The 27,657-nt window shown below is 36.6% G+C and overlaps 1 protein-coding gene across 1 annotated transcript in view; it reads right to left on the bottom strand.

Moving 5' to 3' along the window:
• Positions 1 to 1,289: 1,289 nt before the first annotated feature.
• gabra3 (gamma-aminobutyric acid type A receptor subunit alpha3) overlaps positions 1,290 to 27,657 on the bottom strand; it is a 534,464-nt gene continuing 508,096 nt past the window's right edge. The window contains exon 10 of the mRNA XM_028816097.2: positions 1,290 to 11,153. Within this exon, the coding sequence (XP_028671930.1) occupies positions 10,845 to 11,153 (309 nt within the window). The 3' untranslated portion in view covers positions 1,290 to 10,844. The remainder of the gene's footprint in view (positions 11,154 to 27,657) is intronic.

The following is a 27,657-nucleotide window of genomic DNA, read 5'->3' as shown; positions in this document are numbered from 1 at the left end:
TGAACATCATTTAGAAAGGTATGTAAGGTCCCACAATTCTCACAGTATGTCAAGACAAAAACAAAGCTATGAAGTCCAAGGAACTCTCTGTAGATGTCCACAATGAAATTGTGATGAGGCGTAGATCAGGGCAAGGGGATAAATGCATTTTTAAGGCTTTGAGAAGCACCAGGACTCTCCCTCGAGTCTGGCCAAACTGAGTAACAGGGAAAGATGGGCCTTGGACCCAATGACCACTTTAAAGGAGTCTGCTGAGATGGGAGAATTTGTCAGCAGCACTCCATCAATCAGGCATTTATGGTAGAGTGGCTAGATGCAAGCCACTCTTAAGTAAATGGCATATGACAGCCCATTTGGAATCCGAGAGAAAGAAGAAAAAGATTCTTTGTTTTAATGAGACAGTCCTTAGGCAGAACTCCAAGCACTATTTCTGTCATGGACCAAACTCTGTTCATCACCTGCCTAATAAAATCTCTGTTGTGAATCATGGTGGTGGAAGCATCATGGTCAGGGTTACTTCTCAGCAGACATAGGAAGACTGGTCAGAATTGAGGGAAGGTGGATTTTAGACAAATGCAGAGATGTCCTTTTAAAGAAAACTTGCTCCAGAGTGCATGCAACCAGACTGTGGAAATCGTTCAACTTTTAGTACGACAATGACCCGAAGAATACAGCTAGGACAATGGTGGAGTGGCTTTGAGTCTAAACTTAAACTCCATAGAACATCTGTGAAGGGACCTGAAGATGGCAGTTTACAGATGCTTCCCAACCAATCTAATGGAGCTGGAGGGGATCTGCCAGGAAATTTGGGAACAAGTGCCCAAATGCAACTCTGGTAGAGACTTACCCAAGAAGACTTGAAGCTGTTATTGCTGCCAAAGGGGTTTCTACAAAGCACAGAATTTGAGATAAGTTGATTTTTAATAAACTTGCAAACCTTTTTCTTTTCACTTTGTTATTATGGGTTATTGAATTTAGACTGATGGGCAAAAATAGCAAATTTATTCATTTAAAATTAAACTTCTAAAACAATAAAATGTGCAGAAAGTGAGAGGGTCTGAATACTTTCTGAATCCACGGAAATAATACCCAAATCAGGATTTGTCTAGACTTTTTAAACTGCCAACTTTGAATCATTAAATAAAATATCAATCAATACGTTGAAAAATTTTGATGTCAAGCTGCAAAACATTTCCAAATAATATTGTTTGCTTTGTGCTTTCCATAATGAATCTTGCATTCATTAAACTCAGATTCAGTGTGGCTGCAAGAAGAAAATTAAAACAGTATTGCTTATTAAAACACACTTGCTTGGTAATTTTTATTAATTTTATTGAAAGTACAGTGAAAATTCAAAACAGTTAACATGATAAAAACAATCGAATGTACACAATGTTTACATTCATTATCTAACAAATATAACAGATAGAAAGGTTAATAAATCATTTTTTACTATTAAGACATTGTGACTGCAACATTAGAACTGAACACAACAACACAACCAAAAATTACAGAAAAAACAAGTACATGTGGATTGTTTATAAAATCAAGCAATACTGAATATGCTGGATAACATGAGTTAATTTCTTTATGTTTTTAAATAATCCCAGTATAATAAGGCTATGAACATCTTATGTCATCAAGCATGCTAGAGGTTACCTGACTTTAAACAACACCGGCTGTGAAGAGCACAATGAGAGGGCCGCTAACTCTGTTATAAAGGCCCTATCATTTATATTCAAAAAACAAACAAGAATATCCTCTTATTTACCAGTACTTTGTTTCTGAATCACCTCCTCAAGTAAACCACTTTATTCACAAGAACATTTTTGCATTTTTAATACTGTATGCATAGAGGAAACCTGACACTTTCTCATAATATAGCATGGTTTTAAAACTTATGGCCTTAGACAGAAGTTAAAATTATGTAGCTGACATAAAATAAACCTTAAACTGTGCCATGATATGGAATGATATATTTGGACCCAACTGGTTTTATTTAGATATTTAAATGCGTTTTCAATATATTCTAGACTTACATTGCGAATATCAGAACTATGACATGTCACTGTTAGACCAAAGTTGCAAATGCAACGCATGCCTTTTAAATTGAAATGAAAACTTCACATTGAGAAATGCAAAAATTAGGTCCTGCGTTAATAAACAGCTGTGTAGTCCATGATCATTTAACCAACAATGAACTGCATTTTGGGAAATACACTTTGAAATAGTGGCTGACATCACATATGTATTTTAGATACTTTGTAATCGTATCCTTTGTTGTTATAGTTACAACTAAACAATAACCAACAAAACACTTGAATGAAGAAACACAAGAATCATGAATCTTTATTACCTTCTTTATCGGTCCTTAGTCACAGTTAATAACAATGATCAGGACTGTAAGACTGGTGAATAAGACTCTGCTGTGGACTTTTGGCACAATTTAGCATGGATGTTATTACGGCATAAAAATATTACAATTAGTGGGGCACTGAATCAGACATAACAAGAAATGTGTTTTTGGATCATCCGCTGTTGAGAACAAAGCAATACATTTTAGCAGATTGTGTCCAGTGATACTGTTAATTTGTAATGACTGCTTAGAAGAGCTTGATTAATGTGTTTAATTTAATTTCATCCTTAAGTGTATTATTTAATAGAGCTGTGAGTATCATTTGTAAGATATGGATTGTGTAACGCTACTGGACATTTAAAACAGATGTCAGTTGTAATAAATTAATGAGTATCATATGATGCAACATTGCATGCACGCACATAAATGTTTATGAAATGGGGTTGGCAGGGAGAGTGGCCGAAGGTTACTGGATCAGTCCTGACTGAAAAAGAATCCCTTCATTCTAGTGGACCTATAAAGCTCCTTGAGATGGACTTGACAGTGAATGTAACATATAAATAACATTTTGGGCAAAGTGCAGCCTGAGGCTACACTGACTCACAGTGTGACCATTAGTGAGTCACTTTATCCATCTTTGCTCACAACTGTAAAAAAAAAAAAATATATATATATATATATATTCACCTTGATAAAAGGATATGCAGTATGTCTGTGTATCTGTGGGTCCATCCAGTTGCCGTGTTTCTGTCACTCCAACAGATGGAAAATAACAAACATTTGTAGTAATAAAATGCATTTCATTTGTCATTCCAACCAATGGTGCATCACACATATTAATACTGCTCTTACAAATCCCCTACCAAAATGGCATATAACAGAGACCTATGCAGTACATTTGTCATTGCAACAGATGGTGCATCACAAACATTTGTAGTAAAAGCATTTTATTACTACAAATGTGACACAGTACCTGCCAAATAATACAAAGAGTACACGACACTTGTTTTGCCCTAATTGGGGCTCATCAGGTGTACACACCTTTGCGTGCCCTTATTGGGGATGGAACCTTGGATGTCAGCGCCTGAGGCAAATGTTTATAATAGGCCATCTGTTGGAATGACAAATGCTCTGCATTTCATTACAACATGCATTACAAAATACATTCCAATAAATGGTGCACTGCAAACGTTAATGCTGAGGCCTTAGATTTCAACCCATCTCAGGCAGGTAGCACACCTAGTATCTATATAAAATGCTAAGGGTTGTGTCCATCTGTCACATAATTACTCGCATAGCACTGGGCCTAAAACCCTGATCTTGGTCTTATTTGAAAGCTTATGACGTGATACATGCTGTTGAATCAAAAAATGTATTTGGTAATGCATCTGGTAATAACTATTTCTATCCTGTTGTGTAAGTTTAGAAGACAAAGCCTACAAAATTACAGAAACGTGAGGTTCTACAGTTCTAGCACTGACACTGAAGGTTTTAAAATCCAGAATAAAAACATTGCTATTTAATGAATTGCAGAACATATTTTTAACTGGGATTTTTCAATGGATTTTAATTTAGATGCATTTTAAAAGTTTTACTTTTAATTTAAGTTTCAGTTTTTACGTGACACAAGAAAGTGAAATAGAAATGAATTATGTAAAAATGTTTAGAGGATCATTTTTCACTAACAACATGATTGTCTTAAATTGAGATTGATCTAGCTCAGAGACCAACATAATTCTGATATTAGGCACCAAACTCTATCGACTCTAGCACAGTGAAGGTAAATGTCTTTGCATTTTATTTTATTCCTATATTTACGCATCATGTTAGATCTGCATTGCAGATTATATATAAACATGTGCAACAAAGCTATACGATCAATAAACTAAACATCTGGGCCATACCAGAGAGAGAGAGAAAACAATTTTATGCAACAAAAAAAGTCATTATGAGCATACATGTAAAAGTTGGGGTCAGCAATTAGCCTCCTAATGTAAAACTGGGCTCCTGGTGAGGAACGCTTACTGGGGTATGCAGGGAAACGCACCGTGGCTGTGCTGATCAAATTGTATTAGCTGCTACTTGAATGGAGTCTTGCATTTTTTTTCTAATAAATAAATAAAACCTTCCCTCGAGTCACATGGGAGGGAATAGAACATTATGATTGGCTGCCTGATTTGGCGAATGAGTGACAGATTTAATAAGAGTGGGCATGACATAGTCACGGATTTTAAAAAGTCAAAGGAAGTGGGCAGCCATACCAAGGAAAGTCAGTACCCAAATGTGATGCTTCTGGGCTGTTTATCAATTTTATAAAGTATCTGTGTGATATGTGATAACTAATATGATAAACAAGAATATAGTTAGAGAGAACAATGACATCTTCACTGATGCATAACCAATAGATCATAATTACACGCCACACTTGCACCTTGTATCTGACTCTGCTGCAAATCGTCTTGGCCGATGGATTTAAGTAATCATTCAAATCCAAATAAACAGGTAATTGGTTGACTGCTTGAAAACAAATAATCAGTAACTGAATATCATCGCTTTGCTCTAACTGCCCTGCTGGAGGGAGTAAATCTCTGTCCCAGTGTTTGCATGCTTCTGTAAGGTCAGTTTTATCAGCTGGGGAAGTACTTTATTAACAGAGCAGGAGGCTGTGGTACATTATAATTATTAACGACACTCTTCTTTGTTTGTTTGGGGTTAAAAAGTTTTTTTATGCATTGTTGAATCTGTATATATAAAAGTCAATGTGTGTGTGTGTGTGTGTATGTATGTTCCAGCATCACTTCTGAACGGCTTGAGTGATTTTCATGAAACTTGGTACACATGTTTCTCATTGGTCGACTAAAAATTCTGTAGGGTGAATTCAACCCTAACCCAGCCCCTTCTGGGTAGGGTGGGGGGTGATCTTAGCGGTCTTGTATGCATTTTATCATCCAGTTGACACTTGGAACGACCACCAGAGGGCGAACTGGAGGTGACTGCCAGTATTCTTTATGTTTGAGCACCACCGCACACCTGTTGTTTCTGGATGATAACATACATACAAGACTGCATGACAAGCATATTAGTGAGTCTTCATTGTTTGTTAATTTATTTTTATTTTTAAAGTTGTGTGTTTTTTAATTATATTTAAAAAAAAAAAAACACTTTCTTTTCCACATGGGAAATGCTGGGTAGTTCAGCTAGTCTGCTATAAAAATGGAAACCTCCAACACAATATTTTGACTTCAGGTTGGTGTCAATCCAAGTCTTTAAAGCTTGCCAGAATACTTATAGATTGGAAGTATGAAATGTGCTTTTTTAAAGTAGAATGGAGAATAATAATCTAGCCTGATATTTACAAGTTTAAAAGTGTGAGGGATTGTCATGCATTAACCTGCTGCTCTATAAATGTTCGCAATATGGTTGCAAATGCATCTTGCCAACAAACACATCCAAAAAAACAACATTTAAGGCGACCCTTTGCCTTTCATTAAAATCGCAGGTGTGTTTCTTCTGAAGACATAAAAAGATATACTTTGGCTCTTGGTCTTTGCTTACCCTGCTTTATAAACAAGATGAAGAACAACGTAGTTTTTGCCCATATTCTAAAAATCATAAAAGGTTTGCACATTCTTTCTTCTGTGTTTGTAAAGCATGTGCTCTTAATGAAATGCCTTCTATAAAATTATCATTGGCTGCTTCACTCCACTGCCCTTCCGTTCTTAAACGAGTTCTAAACTGTACGAGTTAACAAATGGTGGGCATATTTTAAAGAAGTGCCTCCCCTGTGTCTAGGTGGGGTTTCTGGTATGGCATCCACTTCTTTAGGTTAATTGAAGATACTGAATTGCCTCAGTATGTCCGAGTGTGGGTGTCTGTGAATACGTCCTAACAGTACATGGTAACAATCTGTTCAGGGTGGTCTCCTCACTTGTGTTCAGTTCTGCCAAGATAGACTCTCAGCTCCCCTGTTACCCTAACAATGGCTACAATTTAAAGGTAAAATATGAATTTGTCATACAATATTTACAATAATAATAGAAGTGACTGGAAGACAAGACATGAAGGACTGAGGCCAAAATCTAACTGCACAGGAAAGGAAGCTACTTTGGTGACCAAGAAGCTAAAAGCTTAATTAAATTAAACTGAGGAATAAAAGAGAAACGAGAAGCTTATTTAAGCAAGGAGTTTATGACAAGGTGAATTTGTAAACCAGAAACAAGAAATTGTATTCTCCTTGCAGTGTTTTCACGTGGATAACTTCAGCTCGTTCAACCAAAATGTTCAGTTTTGCCATCATTGTTAAATCTGTGCCTCCTAAAGGCTTCTTTGAGCAGACCAGTCCAGTAAAAATTTGCTTATAGCTAAATCTGAAAAAGCAGAATGTGTTTTCTCCAATGTTTCACAATGAACGTTGCTCTCGGCTTTACATTTTTGACTGAAACTCCAGTTTTACTCAGGATTTGAATGATAAGCTTAATGCATTCTTCACTTTCGATTGTCACTCAGTTATTTCCTAATTAAAATTAGAATTTCATTGGTTATACAACACCTGAAGGCATCCCAGCTTCATTTATCAAGATTGTTACTCTCACACTGTGACACGTACTGCCGATAAATTTGGTTTGTTTTACAGATTAAAGGCTATGGTGCTAAAAAAATTGGATTTATATCTGAACCACACTTACACAAGGAGACATCAGCCTTTAATGGAGCACTCCTTCTAACTCAGTTATCACCCAGGGGATCACTGCCCTCTTATTCTCAAGAATTTATGAAAATAAAATACTATACAGATTTTTGCTTTTGATTGAGATTTCTGTATAAGTTTGGAAACTGCAGTGTCCAGAGGGCTGTGTTTAGAACATACTTTACCAGTAAATCCTGTTGGATGAGTGAGCAGAGGCCCAGCATTGTTCAGTTATTCCCCTGATATTCTCTTCTTTTTTTACTTTTAAAAGTTTACTGGAACTCACTGCAGAATAAGCTCAACCATTTAAAAGATGCCAAAGTATTCTTAGAAACACACCTTTGTGAATTCTTTCATTATACATGCAAGCAAACAAAGAATAAAGCCATAGATCTTACAACAAACAGGCACAATAATAAAAAAAGAATCACAGTTTTCTTATCCGTATTAAAAAATAAATAAGGTCAAGTGTTGTCCATTAAAGAGATTTTTTTTTCAAGTTTCAAGTTCAAATACTTACAATTTTAATCACACTGTTTCAGGCAATGACTAAGAACTGTAATCTTGATAAGGCAAACTTTGAATTCTAAATCTCCTTAGATTAATTGACAGCAAAACTATTTTCTGGTGAAAGAATTCAAATACATAAATCATCCTAAAGCGCTGTAACAGGGTAGATTTGGCCTCACGCTTTGTTCAGAACAAAGAACTATGCTTGCTAGTTTGTTGATATTTTAAAGAAGAAATTATGCAGCATAATATCAACAGATGCATTTGTAACTGAAATCAGTTTATTACATTTTAGAGTCTCTTTTGGCTGATCAGAAGCATAATTATATATATTTTTTTACTTTGGGTAAGTGAATTAAATACATTATAAAGCAATTACTTAAAAATAAATAATTTTCCATCAGACCTTCCTTTAGCAGAAAAGATAAAATATATCTTAAGATTTAACTACTATAGAAATGCAATGAAAGTGCAAGGGACGTGTGCCTTCATGTAATAAAAATGAAGCCACCAAAGCCCATATTAGTCATTTTGGAGAGTGAGAGGATTCAGCCTCATTTTAGATGCAAACTGTAATATCTCACTGCTCTTCACTCTAGCAAATAAATGCAGGGCCTTTTGTATATTTCTGCTGTTTATGTGACTCGTCATTTTCTTAACGCCTATTGCTCAAATGTGTGGAGACATAAAATATGTCAATGATATTTTAACACGAATTATGGCATAAAGTAGCATGAAGCATCCCTTTTGTTCAATGTGTATTAGCAATATTCACAGAAATGTTTGCTTTCAACAAATTAGCAAAGGAGCTTTATGGACTGAATTGTCTCCTCTTGTTTGTCAGACTTCTTAAGTTCAAGGAAATGCAAAATTGGAATTTGTCAAGTATTTTGCAGATTTACTCTTATATATACTGTATGTGTTAACGCATGGATCTACTGTATATAGATAGGCATCAGTATTGGGGAACATTACTTTTAAAAGTAACTTCGTTACATTACTTATCTTCTTACAAAACAGTAACTGAATATGTTACATAGTTACTTATAATTAAATGTAATGTGTCACAAACAGTGCGTTACTTTTAGGTTACTTTTTCTTCTTTTTGGTATATAAAAAGCAGCACATTTGACTGGCCAGCATTTGTTATTAAATCCTAAACCAATGGACTTTCATGGAATTGACCAGAAACACAACCAAATTTGATCCCTTTCTTATATTTTATAAATACTGTAGCGCCCCTTGGCCCGGACTAAGAAGGTGTCCTATACGTGTCTTTATCCACGGAGAAGGCAGCTATTAAAAGCAGTGCAGGAGGGGCACAGACACAGCACTAGGAGAGCACTTTGATCGAGTCTTCCAACTGCTAAAGCCCACCGGCTTCATGCTTTACACCCAGCGATGCTGTGATGCTCACTGTGACCCTAAACCGACCCCTCAGCACATGCAGAATTAAATGTATACTTACGTATAACGTTTATTCAAATCTGGGTGGAAGAGAGTGGGACAGTGCTAATCTCCTCTCATTTTGTCTTTCTGAAGTCTCCTTTCATTCTCTAAATAGTTAATCAAAAAGAAAACTTTTGTACAGTTCTTCTCACTTGATTGAACGCTACTCACATGCTTAACCAGATAGCTGGATCGCAACTGTGCATGATGTTACTTTCACAGTGGCAGGCAACATCTTGGCGAAATAAGGCAATATTTTTGCAAAATAAATCGCAATTTTGGATTGGCAGGAATAATCTTTCATAGTAACGCATTAATACATATTACTTTTTTAAGTAATGCATGTATTTTTACTTGAAGAAAAGAAGTTCAGTATTTGGTTACGTTACTCATTACTTTAAAAAGTAATGTGACTATATAACATGTGTTACTTTTAACATGTTATCCCCAACACTGCCAGGCATATATAATATACAGTGCAGACAGAACATATGCTGTAGAGCTGCCAATATATTTACTGTATACAAATACATTTTCTATTATGCAGTGCCTTGTAAGAGCATTCAACATTTTCAAATGATTTGGGATTATAAATAACACTTAAAAAATTGGTTCTAATTTTACTTAATATTAAAAATGTCGGAGACAAAAGACTTTAAATAATTACAATCAAGCATTTTTTTTGGGATCTAAACACTTTTCCAAGGTAATGCATATTATGTACCTCTCCATGTGTATGTTTACAAACATACACATCTGTGTGGCAGTACTTTTGGTCACTGGCTTGCTCCAGGGCACTGAATTTAAATTCACAGGCCAGCCACTGAACGTTTGAAGTTTACACATTCTCATTGTATTTCAGGCATTTTTTCCAGTCATTCGGGATGCCTTTGAGATCATAAAGACTCACATGTTAGTTTTATTGGCTTCCCTAAAGTGTTGTCTTCTAAGTAAATGTACAGTCTTGTGTGAGTATATGTAGTAGACAATTGCGATAGATTAGCTCCCTTTCCAGAGTTGGTTCCTGCCTGGTTACTCCAAGATGGAAATAAATATATAATATGTATACTATCCAATAAACAGGACTTAACTGAAGTTAAGAGTCGAGAGGCCTTTCATTCAATTAAATAGCTCTTCACATTGCATGGCCATGCATTACTCAGACTATGTGAATGAAATTATGTTAATAAACTCCACAGTATCAGCCAATGCTGCACTTAAAAGTTAACATTTTTTATTATATGACCAACCAAAAAATTTGGATTATATGATTAGTATAACACTGTTTTTCTGCATTTTCTTAGCTGTTTACCGTTATAGGATTTGAATAAAATGCAAATCCAAGAGACCAATTCACAAAACATTACACCAACAATTACTGAGTGTTGTCGAGCACTGCATTTATTTTTGAGGCATGAAATAACAGCAGCAGTGTTTTGCGATGCAATATATGCTGGTATATGGCACTGTTTAAATATGTCAGTAAGCACATCCCTTAATTGGCACTTTCAAATATTAAATATCAGATTACTGTATACTAAAACGCTTCATTGCTGCCTAGAGAGAAGTAAAAATTCTTTGTATTATTCTGGGATAACTTCACAGATCTTGACCTACCTTATTTGTATTTTTAAAACACACAGAAAAAAAGCTGCCACTTTACTCTTGTCAATTTTTGCTTTCTAATCATCACAGTAATTTGTGAAAGGATTATATTTCCTGTAGAGAATAAAGAAAAATTTGTATATAACTCTAATAAACAGTTTAGCGGTATAAAGAAATAAAAGGATTTTTGACAACACTTGGCCTTGAAAATCTAGCTGCTTTTGAAAGTTTTTATTTTTATTTTTGGGGACTTGAACCCTTAATTATCGGTTCTCTGTTAACATATGTTGCCCAATAAACCAGGTTAAAAATTGCAAAAAGGACAGGGAATACAATACGAGACATTTTGTCAACTTTGCTAACACTGTTGTAGGTTTTCTTGCTTTCTGGAGACTTTTCCTCAATTCGTTGTATCTTCACTGGAGCTGCTGCACTCTTAGAAATTGTAGATAAGCCAGGATCTTTAGCAATATTGATGGCATAGGTTGTCCCAACAATGTTGTAAGTGTTATTGGCTTTCTTTGAAAGTGGAGCAGAATCCTTTTTCTGAAAAAAGAACAATAAAACAATAAATGCTGCTTTGCAAAAAAACAAATACAAAGAAATCTCACAACAGCAGTATTATATGAATGTGAGCCAAATTCAAGAAAACAGTAGGCAACTGACTGTATTTAACCAGATATAATAATATACAGTTCATTGATAAGTAAATAGAAAACAGAAATTGAATTTTCAGCTCCATTATTTGGGCCACACAACACATGTGGCCCACAGCACAAGTCACAGGGGCCATCATTTGCTTGGTGGTCTGTAGAAATGACATAACTTTTACTGTCAAAATGTTTGGGTTTAGAGCATGACACTCACCTCATACATTTTAGAAAGAAAGAAAAACTTCTTAGTGGATGTTGGGATCTAGGCTTACAACTTAGTAGTGCTATTGAGGATGCTTTTATTAAATGAATTTGCAAAACCTTCTGAAAACTTGTTTTCACTTTTGTCAATATGGGTTATTGAATGTAGATTAATGGCAAATCTATCCATTTAAAATGCAATCTACAACTCAATAAAGTGTGCAGGACATATTGGGGTCTGAATTCTTTCTAAATACCTGAACTGCATGGCATAACATTCTCAAACCTGCTTAATGCAAACTCAGAGTTGAGGGACAGGAAGGAACAATGAGCTCAAGGTGGGAATCAGATTTGAATGGGGCATAGCAGTAGATGACAAATAATATCTATATACTAGACAGTAATGGCGCACTGCACGATAACGTGCAGTGAATACACTTGACTTGACCATACTCCATTGACCCTTGACCTTCGTTGGCCATATATGTGTACAATGATTTAAGATGTGAAGCGGTAGGAGAAGTGACGGCGAAGGTGGTAGTGACGAGAACGTTGCCGAGAGTTGATTCTACAGTAAAATAAAATAAAAATTAAAAGAGTAATAATTCCAAAACTCTTCGCTTTAAATAGAAAGCTGTAGTGCAGAGTTTCAGCGCAGTATAAGTGTACCAAATTTCAGGCTACAGGTCATTTTACTTTTTACCCTGACCTTCCTGGGTTGACCTTTGACCTTGGAGGTCGATCATTGCCCCGAAACTGGATAGTAGACGTCACACAGTACAGTGGAACCTCGGTTCACGAACTTCTCGGTACATGTACAACTCGGTTTACGACCAAAAAGTTCGCCAAACTTTTGCCTCGGTTCACGACCACACACTCGGTATACGAACAAGCCAGTTTCCCTTTCGGTTTGTGCGCGCTGATGATTTCCACACGTGTTGCATTGTTCTCGGTCAGACGTGCATGCTTGCACGTGCATGCATGCTTTCACTGTGAACTCTTTGTGCTCTATTTCATTTCCCTTCCGGTTCGTACGCACCGATTACTGTATTTAAGCACGTGTTCAGCCTATCCCTGTTCATTGTTCTCAGTCAGACGTGCGTGCTTTACCTGTTAACTCTTTGTGCTCTACAGTATTTCGTGTGCTTTTGCAGTTAACCATGGCTTCTAAGCAAGTGAAGTGTCATGAGAAGAAAGTGTTGCAATGTTACTTTTCTCTTTTTTCAAATGTTAATTTTTTTCCCTGTGCTTAAAACTCATTTAAAAAGAGTGTTTACAGCGATCGGGTTGTAACGCTATTAGCGTGAACTCCTGCAATGTTACTGTCTTGGTTGGCTTTTAAATAAAGTTCGGATTTGTTCAAATGTTCCTTTTTTCCCCCTGTGCTTAAAACTCATTTAAAAAAAAGTGTTTATACAGCGATCGGATTGTAAGGCTATAGCGCGAACTGCTGCAATGTTACAGAGAGAGAGGGCTCGCGTGCTGCTGAGAGAGAGAGAGAGCCCGCGCGTGCAGCTGAACAGGGAGCCTGGGTGTCTGTGTCAGTGTTATTCAATGTTTTTACATTAGTTTACTATTACACTGTTTATTCTATGGTGTAATTAACTATACTTGTGCTTAAAAATCTTTAAAAAATATATTTATATACAGTTTGTACGGTCTGGAATGGATTAATTGTATTTACATACAATTCTATGGGGGAAATTGCTTCGGTTCACGACCAAATCGGTTTACAACCCGAGGTTTGAAACGAATTATGGCCGTGAACCGAGGTTCCACTGTATATGTGTACCAAATTTCAGGTCATTAGGTCAAACGGTTTGCGAGGTACAGGTGATTTAAAGCCCTGGACAGACAAACGAACAGCCACGGTAGCGTATTATATAAGAAGATATTTGATTAGTAATATTTCATGACTTTCTGTTTTTTAATGGAAGAATGTATACCTCCAAAACAACCCTTCTGTGGCTTCCATTAGCTCACACTGAGGTGGTTTAATTTTGTCAGCTTGGGTTGTAATATCAGTCTTTCTTTCTCCCTCTGAACCTGCCATGATCTGAGATCTGACTATGTTTTTGATTTTTTATAATAATTCCTTGTTTTTTAAAAAATCATCAAGACATTGTTTTGGTGTTTAGGAATTTAGTTCATATATTTAATTTCTATTTAGTGACATTTTTAACAACATAAAATGTGAAATTAAATTCTATGGTGCTGTGTTGTTTGCATTATTGGTGACACTTTGTTGAGCATTTTGTTTGGTGTGACTACGAAGCTATTGCTAAGTAAAGTCAACAGGAAATGTGTGGCATGTGACATCTTCAAGTCAAAGGTATAAAGGACAGCTTCATATAATTTCTGGTTGTCCAAATAGGTGGCTAAGTCAAAGGAAAAACTCTAGTGTTCCTCTTTACATTCTTCCTAATTTTCTATCCACAAATTTTCTTTCATTTTCAACTATGATTTTGGTTTCTGACTTTTTCTATTCATTTAGATAGATAGATAGATAGATAGATAGATAGATAGATAGATAGATAGATAGATAGATAGATAGATAGATAGATAGATAGATAGATAGATAGATAGATACTTTATTAATCCCAATGGGAAATTCATTTATTTCACTTGTTTCAGTTTAACGTCTTTGACTTGTTTGAAAGATTTATTTGACTCCCTATTTTAAACCTTTAAGTCCCCCCTTTTAAATTTTACATTCTACTTTTGTTACATTATGCAGTCAGCACAGAACTTTAATGGGGCGCACAAGTACAGTCAGGTCAATAAGTATTTGGACGGTGATGCACTTTTCATAATTGTGGCTCTGTACGTCACCACAATGGATCTGATGTAAAGCAGTCATTATGTGATTAAAGTGTAGACTTTCAGGTTTAATATTAAGGAATTTACCAAAAATAATGTATGTGCCGTTTAGGAATGACAGCCATTTTACTTCCTAGTTCCCCTTTTCCAGGGGCTCAAAAGTATTTGGACAATCTAACATAATCAAATATAATGATCATTTTCAACATTTGGTTGAAAATCATTTACAGTCAATGACTACCTCAAGTCTGGAACCCATGGCCATCTCTAAGTTATGGGTTTCCACTCTAGTGATACTTTGCCAGGCCTTTTCTGCAGCTGTCTTCATTCGCTTCTTGTCCGTTGGACTTTCTGCCATCAGTTTTATCTTCAGCAAGTAAAATGTATGTCCATTTGAATTGAGGTCAGTTGATTGACTTGGCCTTTGAAGAATATTCCACTACTTTGCTTTGAAAAGCACTTGGTTTGCTTTCACAGTGTTTTTTGGCTCATTTTCCATCTGTACTGTGAAGCGTCGTCCTATCAGTTTTGAAGAATTTGGCGAAATCTCAGCAGATAGTACAGCCCTATAGCCTTCAGAATTCATCCTGCAAATTTTGTCAGCAGTTATATCAACAATAAAAACACTAGTGACTGATTTCCATTCACAGCCATGCATGATCGTGACCTAAAACTTCCTCCACCATGTTTAACAGATGATGTGGTATTCATTGGATCATGAGCCATTTCTTCTCTTCACCATACTCTTCTCTTTTGAACATTCTGGTATATATTGGTCTTAGTTTCCTTTGTCCAAAGAAAATTGTTTCAGAACTGGACATACTTTCAAAAAATGTTTTCTGGCTAAGTCTAATCTGCCCTTCCTATTCACTTTGTGGTAAACCCTCTATATTTACTTTCATGAAGTTTTCTCTTGGTTGTAAGACTTTGCAAATGATAGGTTTACCTCCTGGAGAGTGGTGTTCTTCGTTTATGTTGTGAAGGGATTTTTCTCCACCAAGGAAAGAATGCTGCGTTCATCCAGCACAGTTGTCTTCCATAAATGTCCAGGCCTTCTGGTGTTGCTGAACTCCCCCCCCCCCCACCCCCCACCTGTGTGTTCCTTCTCTTTAAGAATGTTCTAGATATTTGATTTGACCACTCCTGGTGTTTCTGCTATCTCTCTAAAGGGGTTGTTTTGTTTTCTCAGCCTAATGATTTACTGTTTTACTTGCTCTGTGGACCTCATATTGAGAGTTCACAGTAACAGTTTCCAACTGCAAATTCCGGACTTGGAATCAATTTGAGACCATTTACCTGCTTAACAGTTAATAAAATAATGTGGGAACTGCTCCCACCTGGCTATGGAACAGCTTGTCAGTCAAATGTCCAAATACTTTTTTGAGGACTTAAAAATAGGGGGACCATGTATGAAAATGACTGTCATTCTTAAACGGCTCACATGATATTTTTGGTAAACTCCTTAAATTAAAGTTGAAAGTCTACACTTCAATCATCTACTGATTGCTTTATTTAAAATCCATTGTGGTGGTGGTGTACAGAGTTAAAATTATGAAAATTATGAAAATTATTGACCTGACTAATTTTTCCAGTCCCTCAATAACATCTAGCCATCTCTGTTAATAAGTAAACACAGAGATATGCAGATTTATGGTGTCCTGGATAATGAACTATCTGTCAGATGGACTGCAGTTTGTGAGGCTCAAGAACTGTTCTCTGGTATGGATGTGAGCAAGACTGGACCACCAGAAGGAACAGGCCTGTCTCCTTTTCTCTTCACTCTGTACACCTCAGACTAATAAATATAACACTTTAGGTCATGCCTCTTACAGAAATTCTCAGATGATTGTACACTTATGGGGTATATTGATAAGGGTGAATTGGAGTTAGGTCAAGAACTTTGTTTCTTGGTGCAGAAAGAATTGTCTGCACCTTAACATCAGCTGTCCCAAGAAACTGATTATTGACTTTCACTGCACCAGAGAGCCACTATGTCCGAGACCCTGATCTGGTGTTCCACTCCTACAAGCGCTTGGGGGTCCACATTAATGAGATGCTGTACTGGTCTCAGAACACAGAGGAACACAGAGGAACTAGTGTATATAAGAAAGGGCAGAGCAGGCTGTCTTTTCTTAGGAAACTGTGTTCTTTTAAAGCGGGAAGTGACATCCTACAACTCTGTAACGGTCAGTGTGATTTTTTACAATGTGGTGTGCTGGGCTGGTAACATCACTATCTATCTAAGTGCTACATTTGTCCATACCGCCGAGTTGTCAGGCAGACATCTCTATACACTAAGCACAATCACTAAAACATATACTAAGTAAAAATAAAAATGTTACTGTACTTGAATCCATCATCCATGAATGTAAAAGACAACCAACATAGGCTTCTTGAAGTCAAACAATTATTTATATCATTCTTTTGGGCCACAACAGTTTCCGAAAAACTTTCAGAAAATAACTAGACAATTGATTGTATCCATGCAAGCACAAACGTTCACAGGCTAGCAACAGTATCATAAAATTAAAATCTATTCCTGTAAACATGTTTGAGCTTATTCTCAAAAGTTATAAATGTTTTCATGAATTGTTTGCTTTAAGCTTAGTTAAAACTAATCCCCACAGTCTACATTAAAATGCAAAGTATTAAAGGAAACAACACAGCATATTGACCGATTTCAGCGTCAGTAAGTAGCTTGTTAATGAGGTGTGCAACAGAGAGCCCTGCCTTTTGCATTTTCCACTCTGTTGTACCTCGAGGCTTTAGTTAATAGCGGTGGGCTTTGGTGTGTGCTGCTGTCTGTTTCTCAGTACCTACGTTTGTGCCTAACTGACAGACACCCCATGCATATATCTTTAGTTCCCTGTCCTCATCCCTTTCTTCTGCACATCTGAAGCTTTTTTTCCCATTATTGCTTCCTACCATTCATTATCATAACATCGTCAATCTTAACAATCCAAAATACTGTAATTTACTAGAATTTTGCCTGCCCCTTATATTTCTATATCATGCTGTGTTTCTGCGAGTTACTTACTTAAAAGATTCCAATTTCAGTCTTTTTTCCATCAAGGTCACATCAACCTCAGTTAAAGTTGCTTTTTTGGAAAGCTGAATGTCTTCCAAGTCTTTCCCAGTTATGACCTTTCTTGCTCTCTTAAAAAGCCTGCTCAGCATCCCCACCATTTATATTACAAAATGAAGGTGCCAGGCTTTCTTTAATTGCCACTCTCACTACCAGATAATCTACTGTGCCTCCTGGCAAAAAATATGCATGTTTCTTAACATCTACATTACCTTCAGGTTTCATTTTTAAAAATAATCACTTCCCACTTCATTGTATATTTAGTTCGCCCAGGCTATAATACCAAATTATTCACCTTTTGTTTTCAAACTTTACTTTAATTTTAAGAAAGTTATGTCAGTGATGTCTAATAACTTGAACTGATTTGTATTGTTCACAAACACACAGTCTAAGAGCATCATTTATTAAGCTAACCTCAATACTTCAATCCTGTACCCAAGTGCGAGCGCTTACCTGCATACTGTAGCATATTATTGATAATTCAGTCCCTGTGTTCCTACCCTTACCTGTCTTTACTTTTGGCAACTCTTAAAGGAACTCAACACATTGCAATGATTTATAACTAATGTCTTCATTTTCCTCAGACTACACACTGTCTGTATCGATTTCTCCCAGATTAATTTGCTGCTTGCAGGCAATCCTGGTAGTGAACATCTTGTCACACGTATTCATTTATATTCTTACTGCTGCTTAAAAGTGGTCATTTGAACAGCTTTGAACATGTTTGTCTTTCAGCATCTTCACTGTTTAACTTTACGCATTGCATTGTTCTTTTTGTAAGCACAATAAATCAACATGTCAAATTTAAATTCTCATCCATAGCACAGTTAATATGAGCTGAAAATGAGTTCCATTTCCATTTATTTACTAAGCAGACGCTTTTATCCAAAGAGTCTTACAAAAGGGGTCAACATAATCAAGTAAACAGCAGTCTGGGGGACTACTTGTGAATAGGTCGTACAGGACAAGGTTAAAAAATTTATCGTCACCCATGGAGAGTTCAGAATAAAATGCAAGCTATTTACAGTGCCTTGAGAAAGTATCCATCCCCCTCTGTGTTTGTCCTGTTTTGTCGCATTACAATCTGGAATTAAAATGGATTTTCATTTGGACTTTATGGAATGGACTTAACAATATAGTCCAAATTGTTGAAGTGGAATGAAAATAAATTACCTTGTATATATGAGGTGAGACACAAAAATAACCGGACTGGGCTTGGGTTTTCCCGGACATGAATCATAGAACTATATCCCCTCCTATCCTGTGAATAGCCCAGTCAGCATTTGCACAACAATCGCTACACGAGTTGCCGCGATAAAATGTTGGGTGAAAAAAATCGAACAGGAAATCAACATCAAATTTTTTGTGATTTTTCTCTTTTTCCGTAAAGCAGTTTTTGACTGACAAAAACATTCCTGTCCTCAATCATCCTCCCTCTTCGCTCGATTTATCTCCCTGTGATTTTTGATTGGTCACAAAAATCAAAATTGACCCAAAGGGAACACATTTTTCTTCAGTGGATGAAGTGAAGACAAAAATGGCAAGCCTGTTGAACAGCCTCAAGAAAGAAGACTTCCAGCACTGTTTCAATCAATGGAAGATATGTATGGAGCGCTGTAGAGATCGGGAGGGGGAGTATATAGAAGGTGACAACATTTAGAATGCTCTAATTCATCGATAAATATTTTTTTTTACCAATCTGGTTATTTTCATGTCTCACCGCGTATATTAAATAAAAAGGAAAAACTGAAAAGTCGGAGATGGCTGGGGAGTGGGGGCGACCCAGCCGGGACGGCCAGAAGGACCAGAGGAGGGCTTACACCTTCCCCAGACCATGTGGGGGCGACCACCCTGGTACCTTTGGGGGCTACGGGTACAGAGCTTTGAAGCTCAACCCTGTAGGAGCCCGTGGTCACCGCCAGGGGTGCCTCTATGCCTTTGGAGCCCTGGACCTCAGCACTTCCGCCACACTCGGAAGTGCTGGGGGGAAGAGGAGCAGGGACACCCAGAGTACTTCCGGGGATGCAGCCAGCACTTCCGCCACACTGGGACGTGTCGGTGGAAGATTGCCAGAACACACCTGGAGCACATCCGGGGGAATATAAAAGGGGCCGCCTCCCTTCATATTGTGACTAGAGTCGGGTGGAAGACGGACGACGTCTGAAGGAGAGAGAAGGAGGCGGCCTGAAGAAGGAAAAGGCATTGTGTTGTGGCCAGGACTTTGGGGACTTGGGGACTATTGAGCACTTAACTGTAAATATGGAGCACCAAAATAAACGTGTGTGGGGTGATTCAAAACGTGTGTGGGGTGATTCAAAACGTGTCTGCCTGTCTGTGTCCGGGTCATGTTCCACAATATGTATTCATCACTTTTGCTATAAAACTCCTAAATAAGATCTGGTCCAACCAATTAACTTTAAAAGTTACATCATTCATTGATTAGGGTTCACCTGTGTGCAATGAAAGTGTCACATGATTTGTCACATGATGTCTGTATAAGCAGACCTGCTCTAAAAGGCCCCTGACTCTGCAGCAACAATAAGCAAGCAACATGAAGACCAAGGAGCCCTCCAAAGAGGTCAGAGTCAAAGTTGTGGAGAAGTATAGGTCAGGGTTGGGTTATAAAAATAATCCAAACTTTGAATATCCCACTGAGCATCACATTCCTGTCTTGTTGTATTGTATCATGAAACTAAATTCCAGTGTAAAGGAGAAAAATTCGGAATAATGAATCTGAAAATAAAACTTAATCGCCAAATTATATAGGGAAAGTCAAAGAATTAGCCTGGGGCAGCCCATCACAGTGATGAGTCCTGTATTGCCCTGCAGGGAGACAGTAACATTTTTTATGTTAAGGACTGAGAGAAACATAAAGTTTAAATGAGGAAATGAACATTAATCCTAACTTTCAAACAAAGACGTGATCAAAGAATCAAAGTCAGAACCACGAGCAAGAGATCAAAAACTGGGATGACAAAAAAAGCCTCTTTCCTCAAAAACAAGACATGACTGAAAATTCAAAATCAAGAAGGTAAGACCAAGAATTCATTAAATGCAAAAAATCAAAAAACAACAGTTGTTCATGCAGTGATTCTGGGCTTTTCTGAACAACTTGGCTAAAACATGGCCGCTCAAGCCAGCTGTTAAACCCTACACCTAACGAGGTCAGGGTCATGCTTCCAGCAGCCAGAGGACTCTGGGGAACCATGTATAAAAACATCTGGCATTCCTAAACGGCTCATACAATACTTTTGGTAAAACCCCTTAAATTAAAGCAGAAAGTCTACACTTCAATCACATAATGTTTGATTTATTTCAAATCTATTGTGGTGGCGTATAGAGCCAAAAGTATGAAAATTATGTCACTGTCCAAATACTTATGGCCCTGACTGTAAATATAAACAATCCTCTTGTCTTTTGTTTACATGAGAAAAAAAAGCTTCTACAAGGAAAAAAATATTTCATATATGAAGGACGTGTTATTTTTTATTAAACAATTTGACTTTGGATTTTCATCAGAAAAACATGTTTTGATATTTTTGGAACATGTTGTGAGCCTTTTTTGGAAAATGTGAGTCTGTGTTTGTGGAAAAGATTTGGTAGCTACTGTAACTCGAGAACAAATTCTCAGATTCTTATAACATTTTGTGAAAAACTTGCACTTATTAATAATCTTCATCTAATCTGACAGAAGGCGCTTGGTTTTTGTTCCCTCTCCTGTAATTTTTAAAATCTTAAATGAAACATACCATGAGTTAAGGAATTAATACAAAGCACATGCAATTACAGATGAAATTATTAATTCTTTAACTGTCCAAACTTATGGTAAAGAAATGTAAGTACAAATATTTTATATTTTTAGTTACGTACAAAATATGAAAAAAATAAATGTGGCAATCTGTTAGACTAAAATGTCAGAAATGTACTTCATTGGTAATGCGTCTTTCATATATTTTGGTAAATTTACACCGTATTCCTATACTCATATTGTAAATATGTAGGACGTCATATGCAGACCATGTTGGATTTATTCATTTGTAGAATTTTCTTACTTGGATTGCATCCTGGTGCAATATACAGCATACAGTGATAAAGCGCATTAAAATATGGAGACTGTTAAATTCAACTTTTAAGAATCCAACTATACCAACTTTTTCAGATCACATTGATTACACAACTTTCATAGCCACTGAAATGGGTTTATTATGTGATATTCCATCTCTTAACAGTGCATTGTTCCAGTCCTTGGAGTATGGTACACCTTCTTGTAGATACTTTATAATGAAAATAACTCTTGAAATTCTTAAATTATTACTAATTGAACACTCAGCTTGCACATGAATATGGCACACTAAGCTAAAGGAATATGTACTACCATTACATTAAGTTTCAAATTATTCATTAATTTCATTATTATTGGCACAATTGTATTAGCAGAAAAAAAACCTTTTACTTTAAATGGCCTTCTTCTTCTCATTGTATACAATTTTGCTCACCTTATAAGGACACTGTTTTGTAAAAGTTACCATTGTTTATTAATAAACTTACAATTATTGGACAACAATAATAGTTGTTCTTGGTAAATGTTAATTTCATTTATAGAATTTATTTTGCATATCATTCTAGTGACTGTACCAGAATTTTCATGATACTTCATGTCTTTTTGTGTCTTATACATCAGTACCAGCAGCCATTGCACCTACAGTACGCTTCAGAACTGGTCACCCACCTGAGGCTGAGCATCCTTGGATGGGAGACAAAACTAGGAAAAGTTTGTATTGCTGCTGGAAGAGGTGTTGGTGAGGCGAACAGGGGCTGCTTACCCTGTGCTCTTTGTGTGGATCCCAATATCCCAGTGCAGTGATAGGGACACAGTGTTGTAAATATGATGCCAGCCTTTGGATAAGATATAAATCTGAGGTCCTGACTCTCTGTGGTCATTAAAGATCCCAGGGCATCTTTTGAAAACAACAGGGTTTATCCCAATGTCCTGGCTAAATTGCCCACCATGGTCTTGCCCATTCTGGTCCCCTAAGCATTCCCTGTCTCTGAGTCGCCAACTATCTCTCTCACACCTTCACCACCTATTGGCTAATATGTGGTGAGCGTACTGGCACAATAATGGTTTCTGTCGCATCACTCAGCTGGGTGAGGTTGAAGTGGTTCCCCTCTGTCTTTGAGCATTGAAAAAAGCGCTATATAAATGCAATTAATTTTTATTATTGTATTATATCACAAGATAAAATATTTTGGAATCACAATGCATGTTGACTATTTGCACATTTCAGTTGTATTGCTGAGTGCTGTGACTCTCCCACTTGTCTTTTCGAAAATTCTTTTTCTTCAATGATTAAAAAAAAATATATATATATAAACATTCTTGAATGGTCAAAAGAAATTTGTTTACCAACACATCAATTTGCTTTGTTTGAAAACGATGGCATTATTGTAATACTGTTAAGGCAAAATGAAGCATCTGGCAAGTCTGACTACTTTATTAAAACATTTCAGCTTTTCTTCAGGCTGAGAATGACACTGCACATTAATTTCAATCATATGTAGACCCTTTGGCAACTCCACAGGCAGTGAAGGTAATGATTCGTAATTCACAGCTGCTATCACATTCTCAAAATGTTGGGTTTGTCCTTGAGTAACTTGACACTGACCAACTCTTCTACTTAACTGTATTTTTAGCAGTATATGTTTTTTTAGGTGTCTTTTACAGTATATTTTATAATTCCCATATTTGGGTTATCCATTCTAATTGGAATTCTAAGAGTCAAAAAACTGGAAGTGTCATCAAGGGCCACTTTAGACCCATAATCTAGAGTTTAGTGGGAAAAATAGCAAAAAATCAACAAGTATTTAATGGGAAAAACGCAACGCAAATTTTATTTCTGGCTAATAACTGAATAAAGTAAATTTCTAGCAGTGTGAGAACAAAGAATATAACATGGAAATCTTGGGATTGATTTACACAATGAGAATCTTGGATTTATAGCACAGAAGGAGTGTGCATGAAGTTCAAAGAAAATGTAATGCTTAGAAATTAAAACATATTTAGAAAAACAGAATTTTAAGTGTTAAAAGAAACAACACAAAACTGTGTTCAGAGAAGAATTAAAAATAAATTAATGTACAGATGTGGAAACAGATTTTAAATCCATACCATACCGTACCATACCATACCATATTTATTTGTTGAGCGCTTAAAAACACAGCATTACAACCGACCAAAGCGCAGTACAGTTAAAACAAACAGGACTAAAAACAATATATTAAAGCAAATATTAAGAGAGAATTTGAACTAAGAACTAAAAACAGGTCAGAGGATCCAATAAAATAGAGAAAATAGCGAAAAACAAGTAGAAAATGAAACAAGTTAAGAATTAAAAGCCAATGTGAAGAAGTGCGTTTTAAGCGTAATTTGAATGTGGCAACTGAAGTGGCTTGCCTACCCACTAAGGGTAGGGAGTTCCAGAGCCTGGGTGCACCGATGGAGAAAGCCCTTTCACCACGAACTTTGAAACGTGCCTTGGGAACGGTTAGAAGGAGCTGATCTGCGGATCTAAGAACGTGAGGGGGATTGTATCGATGGAGCAAAACACTCAAATAGGCGGGGGCTAGACCATTTAATGCCTTATAAGTTAGGAGGAGTATCTTAAAATCGATTCTGAATCTAACCGGCAGCCAATGTAAGGTTTTTAAAATTGGAGTAATATGTTGGCCACTGCCACTCCCTGTTAGAAGCCTTGCAGCCGCATTTTGAACCAGTTGTAGTCTAGAAAGAGTGGCTTTGCTGATACCATAAAGGCAGGAATTAGAGTAATCAAGCCGGGACGTAATAAATGCATGGATTACTGATTCCAGGAGATGGTTAGACAGAATAGGCTTGAGTTTGGCGATACGCCTGAGCTGGAAAAAACAGGATTTTACTGTGCTGTTGACTTGAGCATCCATTTTCAGGAACGAATCCATTTTGATTCCGAGATTAAAGACAGATGAAGTTACTGGAGTGGGAAGAGAGTCGAGGCCAAAAGATGGAATCTGTTTGTAGTTGGGACTAAAAACAATGACCTCGGTTTTTGAATCATTCAGGTGAAGGAAATTTACAGCCAGCCAATCCTTAATGTCAGATAGGCAGTCGAGGAGAGGTTTGGGGGAGTCAGTTGGCTTAAGGGAAAAATAAATTTGGCAGTCGTCAGCATATAGATGATATGAAATTGCATGTTTTCTAAAAATTGCACCTAAAGGCAGAATGTAGATTGAAAAAAGTAGTGGCCCTAAAATGGAACCCTGGAGGACCCCACATGGGAGTAGGACTGATTCAGATGAAAAATCGTCCAACATGACTCTAAGAGTCCTGTTGCAGAAATATGACCTGAACCAGTCGAGGGCTGAGCCAGATACACCAGCCCAGGATTCGAGTCGGGAGATCATGATGCCATGATCGATTGTGTCAAATGCAGCGGATAGGTCGAGAAGAACCATAATCACATGAATTCCTGAGTCCAATGCCAAAAGGACGTCATTTAGGACACGTAAATGCACGGTTTCTGTGCTATGTTGGGGCCTAAAGCCTGATTGAAAAAGGTCCATTACCTGATGGTCCTGTAAGTGATGAGTTAATTGCTCATAAACTACTTTTTCTAGTATTTTTGTATCCAGAAAGGCTCAAAAGAGCAAAACAAAAAAAAATGTGCCTTAGGTTTGACGAGCAGGCCTTGTCACTAGACAGACACAGCTTATAAATGAAACAATAAGAAATTCGCAAAATAAGATTTGAGGAGTTTAAAAAGACCTTTCTGTGGGCCTTAATTATCCACACTATTTGAAAAGAAATACTAAGGACTTAATAGTTTACACCTATTCCTGGCTTCTCCGCCTGCCCTCTCATTCCTGCTTGTTCTGTGCGTCAAAATGTGCCAGCTAGATAGATAGATAGATAGATAGATAGATAGATAGATAGATAGATAGATAGATAGATAGATAGATAGATAGATAGATAGATAGATAGATAGATAGCACTTTATTTGTCCCAAGGGGAAGCATAGCTTCTACAGAAGTTCAAGAAATATTATAACAAATAAACATGCAGCAATTACAAAAAAAGAAGAAAAACTTCTGACTTGGCTAAAAATAATACAGCAGTCACAGTGAGGAGTTCTAAGGCATATTGCTGTTGGTATAATGGAGCCCAGTGGCATTACTCGACACACTTCTGTTGAATAATTATTTGGCAAAAAGTCCTCAATGCTAGCATGTCACAGACAGGCTGTGTAACATTGTTCATAATGGCCATCACTTTTGTTTTCATCCTCTCCTCCTCTACTACCTCCAGGGTGTTGAGTGTGGTCCTAACTGAACCTGCCTTCTTAATCAGCTTACTGATTTGGTGGTCTTCTCTTGAAATCATGTTACTAGCCCAGCATACTACAGCAAAGAAAACTGAACTGGCCATCACAGAAGATATTAGTGGAAAATAGCCCAACAGTTGATAGAAATCTACATATTGTACCTAATACTTGTAAGTAAAATTTGGTTGACCTAAGTGAAAGCTTACTCAAGTTATTGTGTTTATACACACACACACACACACACACCCACACACACACACACACACACACACACACACACAGAGACATAATTCCAAAAATGTTATTTTCGTACTCAGGGAGGTCTAAAGCATCGAGATTTATCAAAATCTCAACATCAATACAATACTTTCCCTATACTTTGTATACAATAAAGTAAAATGGTATGAAAGTTTTCTTTTTGATCACTCTATTGTTTATTTTATTTTGAGGGGAAAAAATTAAAAAGAAATAGTTACCAGACAAACTTGGGCAATTAATAAAGATTTGATTGTCGCTAATAAACCAGTGAAAACTGCAAAGTCATTCACAAAGGAAGCATTCAAAATTCTTAATTAAGGAAACGAGCAAGTCAAAACTGCAATGCCATTTTGGTATCAGTTTAAATGTGTGAGAGTAACCTCGAAATATTCACAAGAATATTAGTCAGAAACAAAGCGTGACAGTTGAGGCGTCTAATTTTCTTCCTAAAAATTCCAACATAGTTTTCTCTCCTGTCTTCTTTGCCATGCACTGAAGTCATTTATCATACCAATTTTCTTTTTGGTGCTTAGTATATGTGAGAAAATCCTGGGCTAGAAATTGAAAAACTTCTGCATGCTACAAATCTCCACATCAAGGTGCTTCACCTGCCCAGCTTATTCTGTGCTTTACTTGCTCAGGCTGATCAATGATGTATTCACTCAGGTTACCTTGCTACACACTGATGTTTTACGTTCTAGTTTCTCCCCACTAAATACAAAATCTATTTTGTTCTTTTTATTAATTGTGGAAGTTGGCGTTGCCTCACTTTGCACCAGACATACAAATTCCTATTTTTTTTACCTCGTGACCCTGTGTTCGGATTCAGCGGGTTGGAAAATGGATGGATGGATGAATTTTCCCTCACTAAATGATAAATATTCTTTTCTTCACTTTTGTGGTAAAATTCCAAATCCTTTGCTTATATTTCATTTACTTGGTTCTAAGTGACTGCAAGATTTTTTTTTTCCAAAAAATATAAAAGTCTACATAATTGATCCTTTGGATGACACTACATTCACTCACAAGTTCCCTAGCTGATGAGTAATCCACTTTTAAGCTGATGTACACTTAAGTTTGAGGCAACATCATGGCAGCCCATAAGAAATAGTGTGCCTAATGATATATAAATGCAAAGTGCAAATGATATACCATTTTTAAGGCATCTTTCTTGCATGTAATAGAATAAACGTCAAAAAAAAACAAATCACTTTTATGTCAATTTTTTTAAACAAAGCCCTTCTAAGCACAAAATAAAGATTGTCCATTTCACTGAATTTTGCAAAAATTTAGATCTTTCCTGTGTGTATTACCACAAAGCGAGAAAGGAATATCTATAATTTTAATGAGACATTTCCAACTACAACAAATTGCCTTGAAGGAGGCATCTGATGACTGTTTAGGAAATACACAATATTGAATATGGTGTCCCGCAAATATCAGTTCTAGGTCCATTACTCTTCTTGTTTTTCATGCTCCCTTTAGGCCAGAACATCTTAAAACACAATGTAAATTACCACAGCTATGCAGATGACATGCAGCTTTATTTATCCATAGCCCCAAATGATCCAAAGGTTGTCTGACAGATTGCTTAGTGGTGAAGTTGTAATTTTCTTAAATTAAATAAGGAGAACACTGAACTATTTGTTGCTGGTAAAAATACAAACAAATTGAAA

Source organism: Erpetoichthys calabaricus, chromosome 12, assembly GCF_900747795.2.
Source record: "Erpetoichthys calabaricus chromosome 12, fErpCal1.3, whole genome shotgun sequence".
In the NCBI taxonomy this organism is placed as follows: Eukaryota; Metazoa; Chordata; class Cladistia; order Polypteriformes; family Polypteridae; genus Erpetoichthys; species Erpetoichthys calabaricus.
This window is presented reverse-complemented; position numbering and strand designations above follow the sequence as displayed.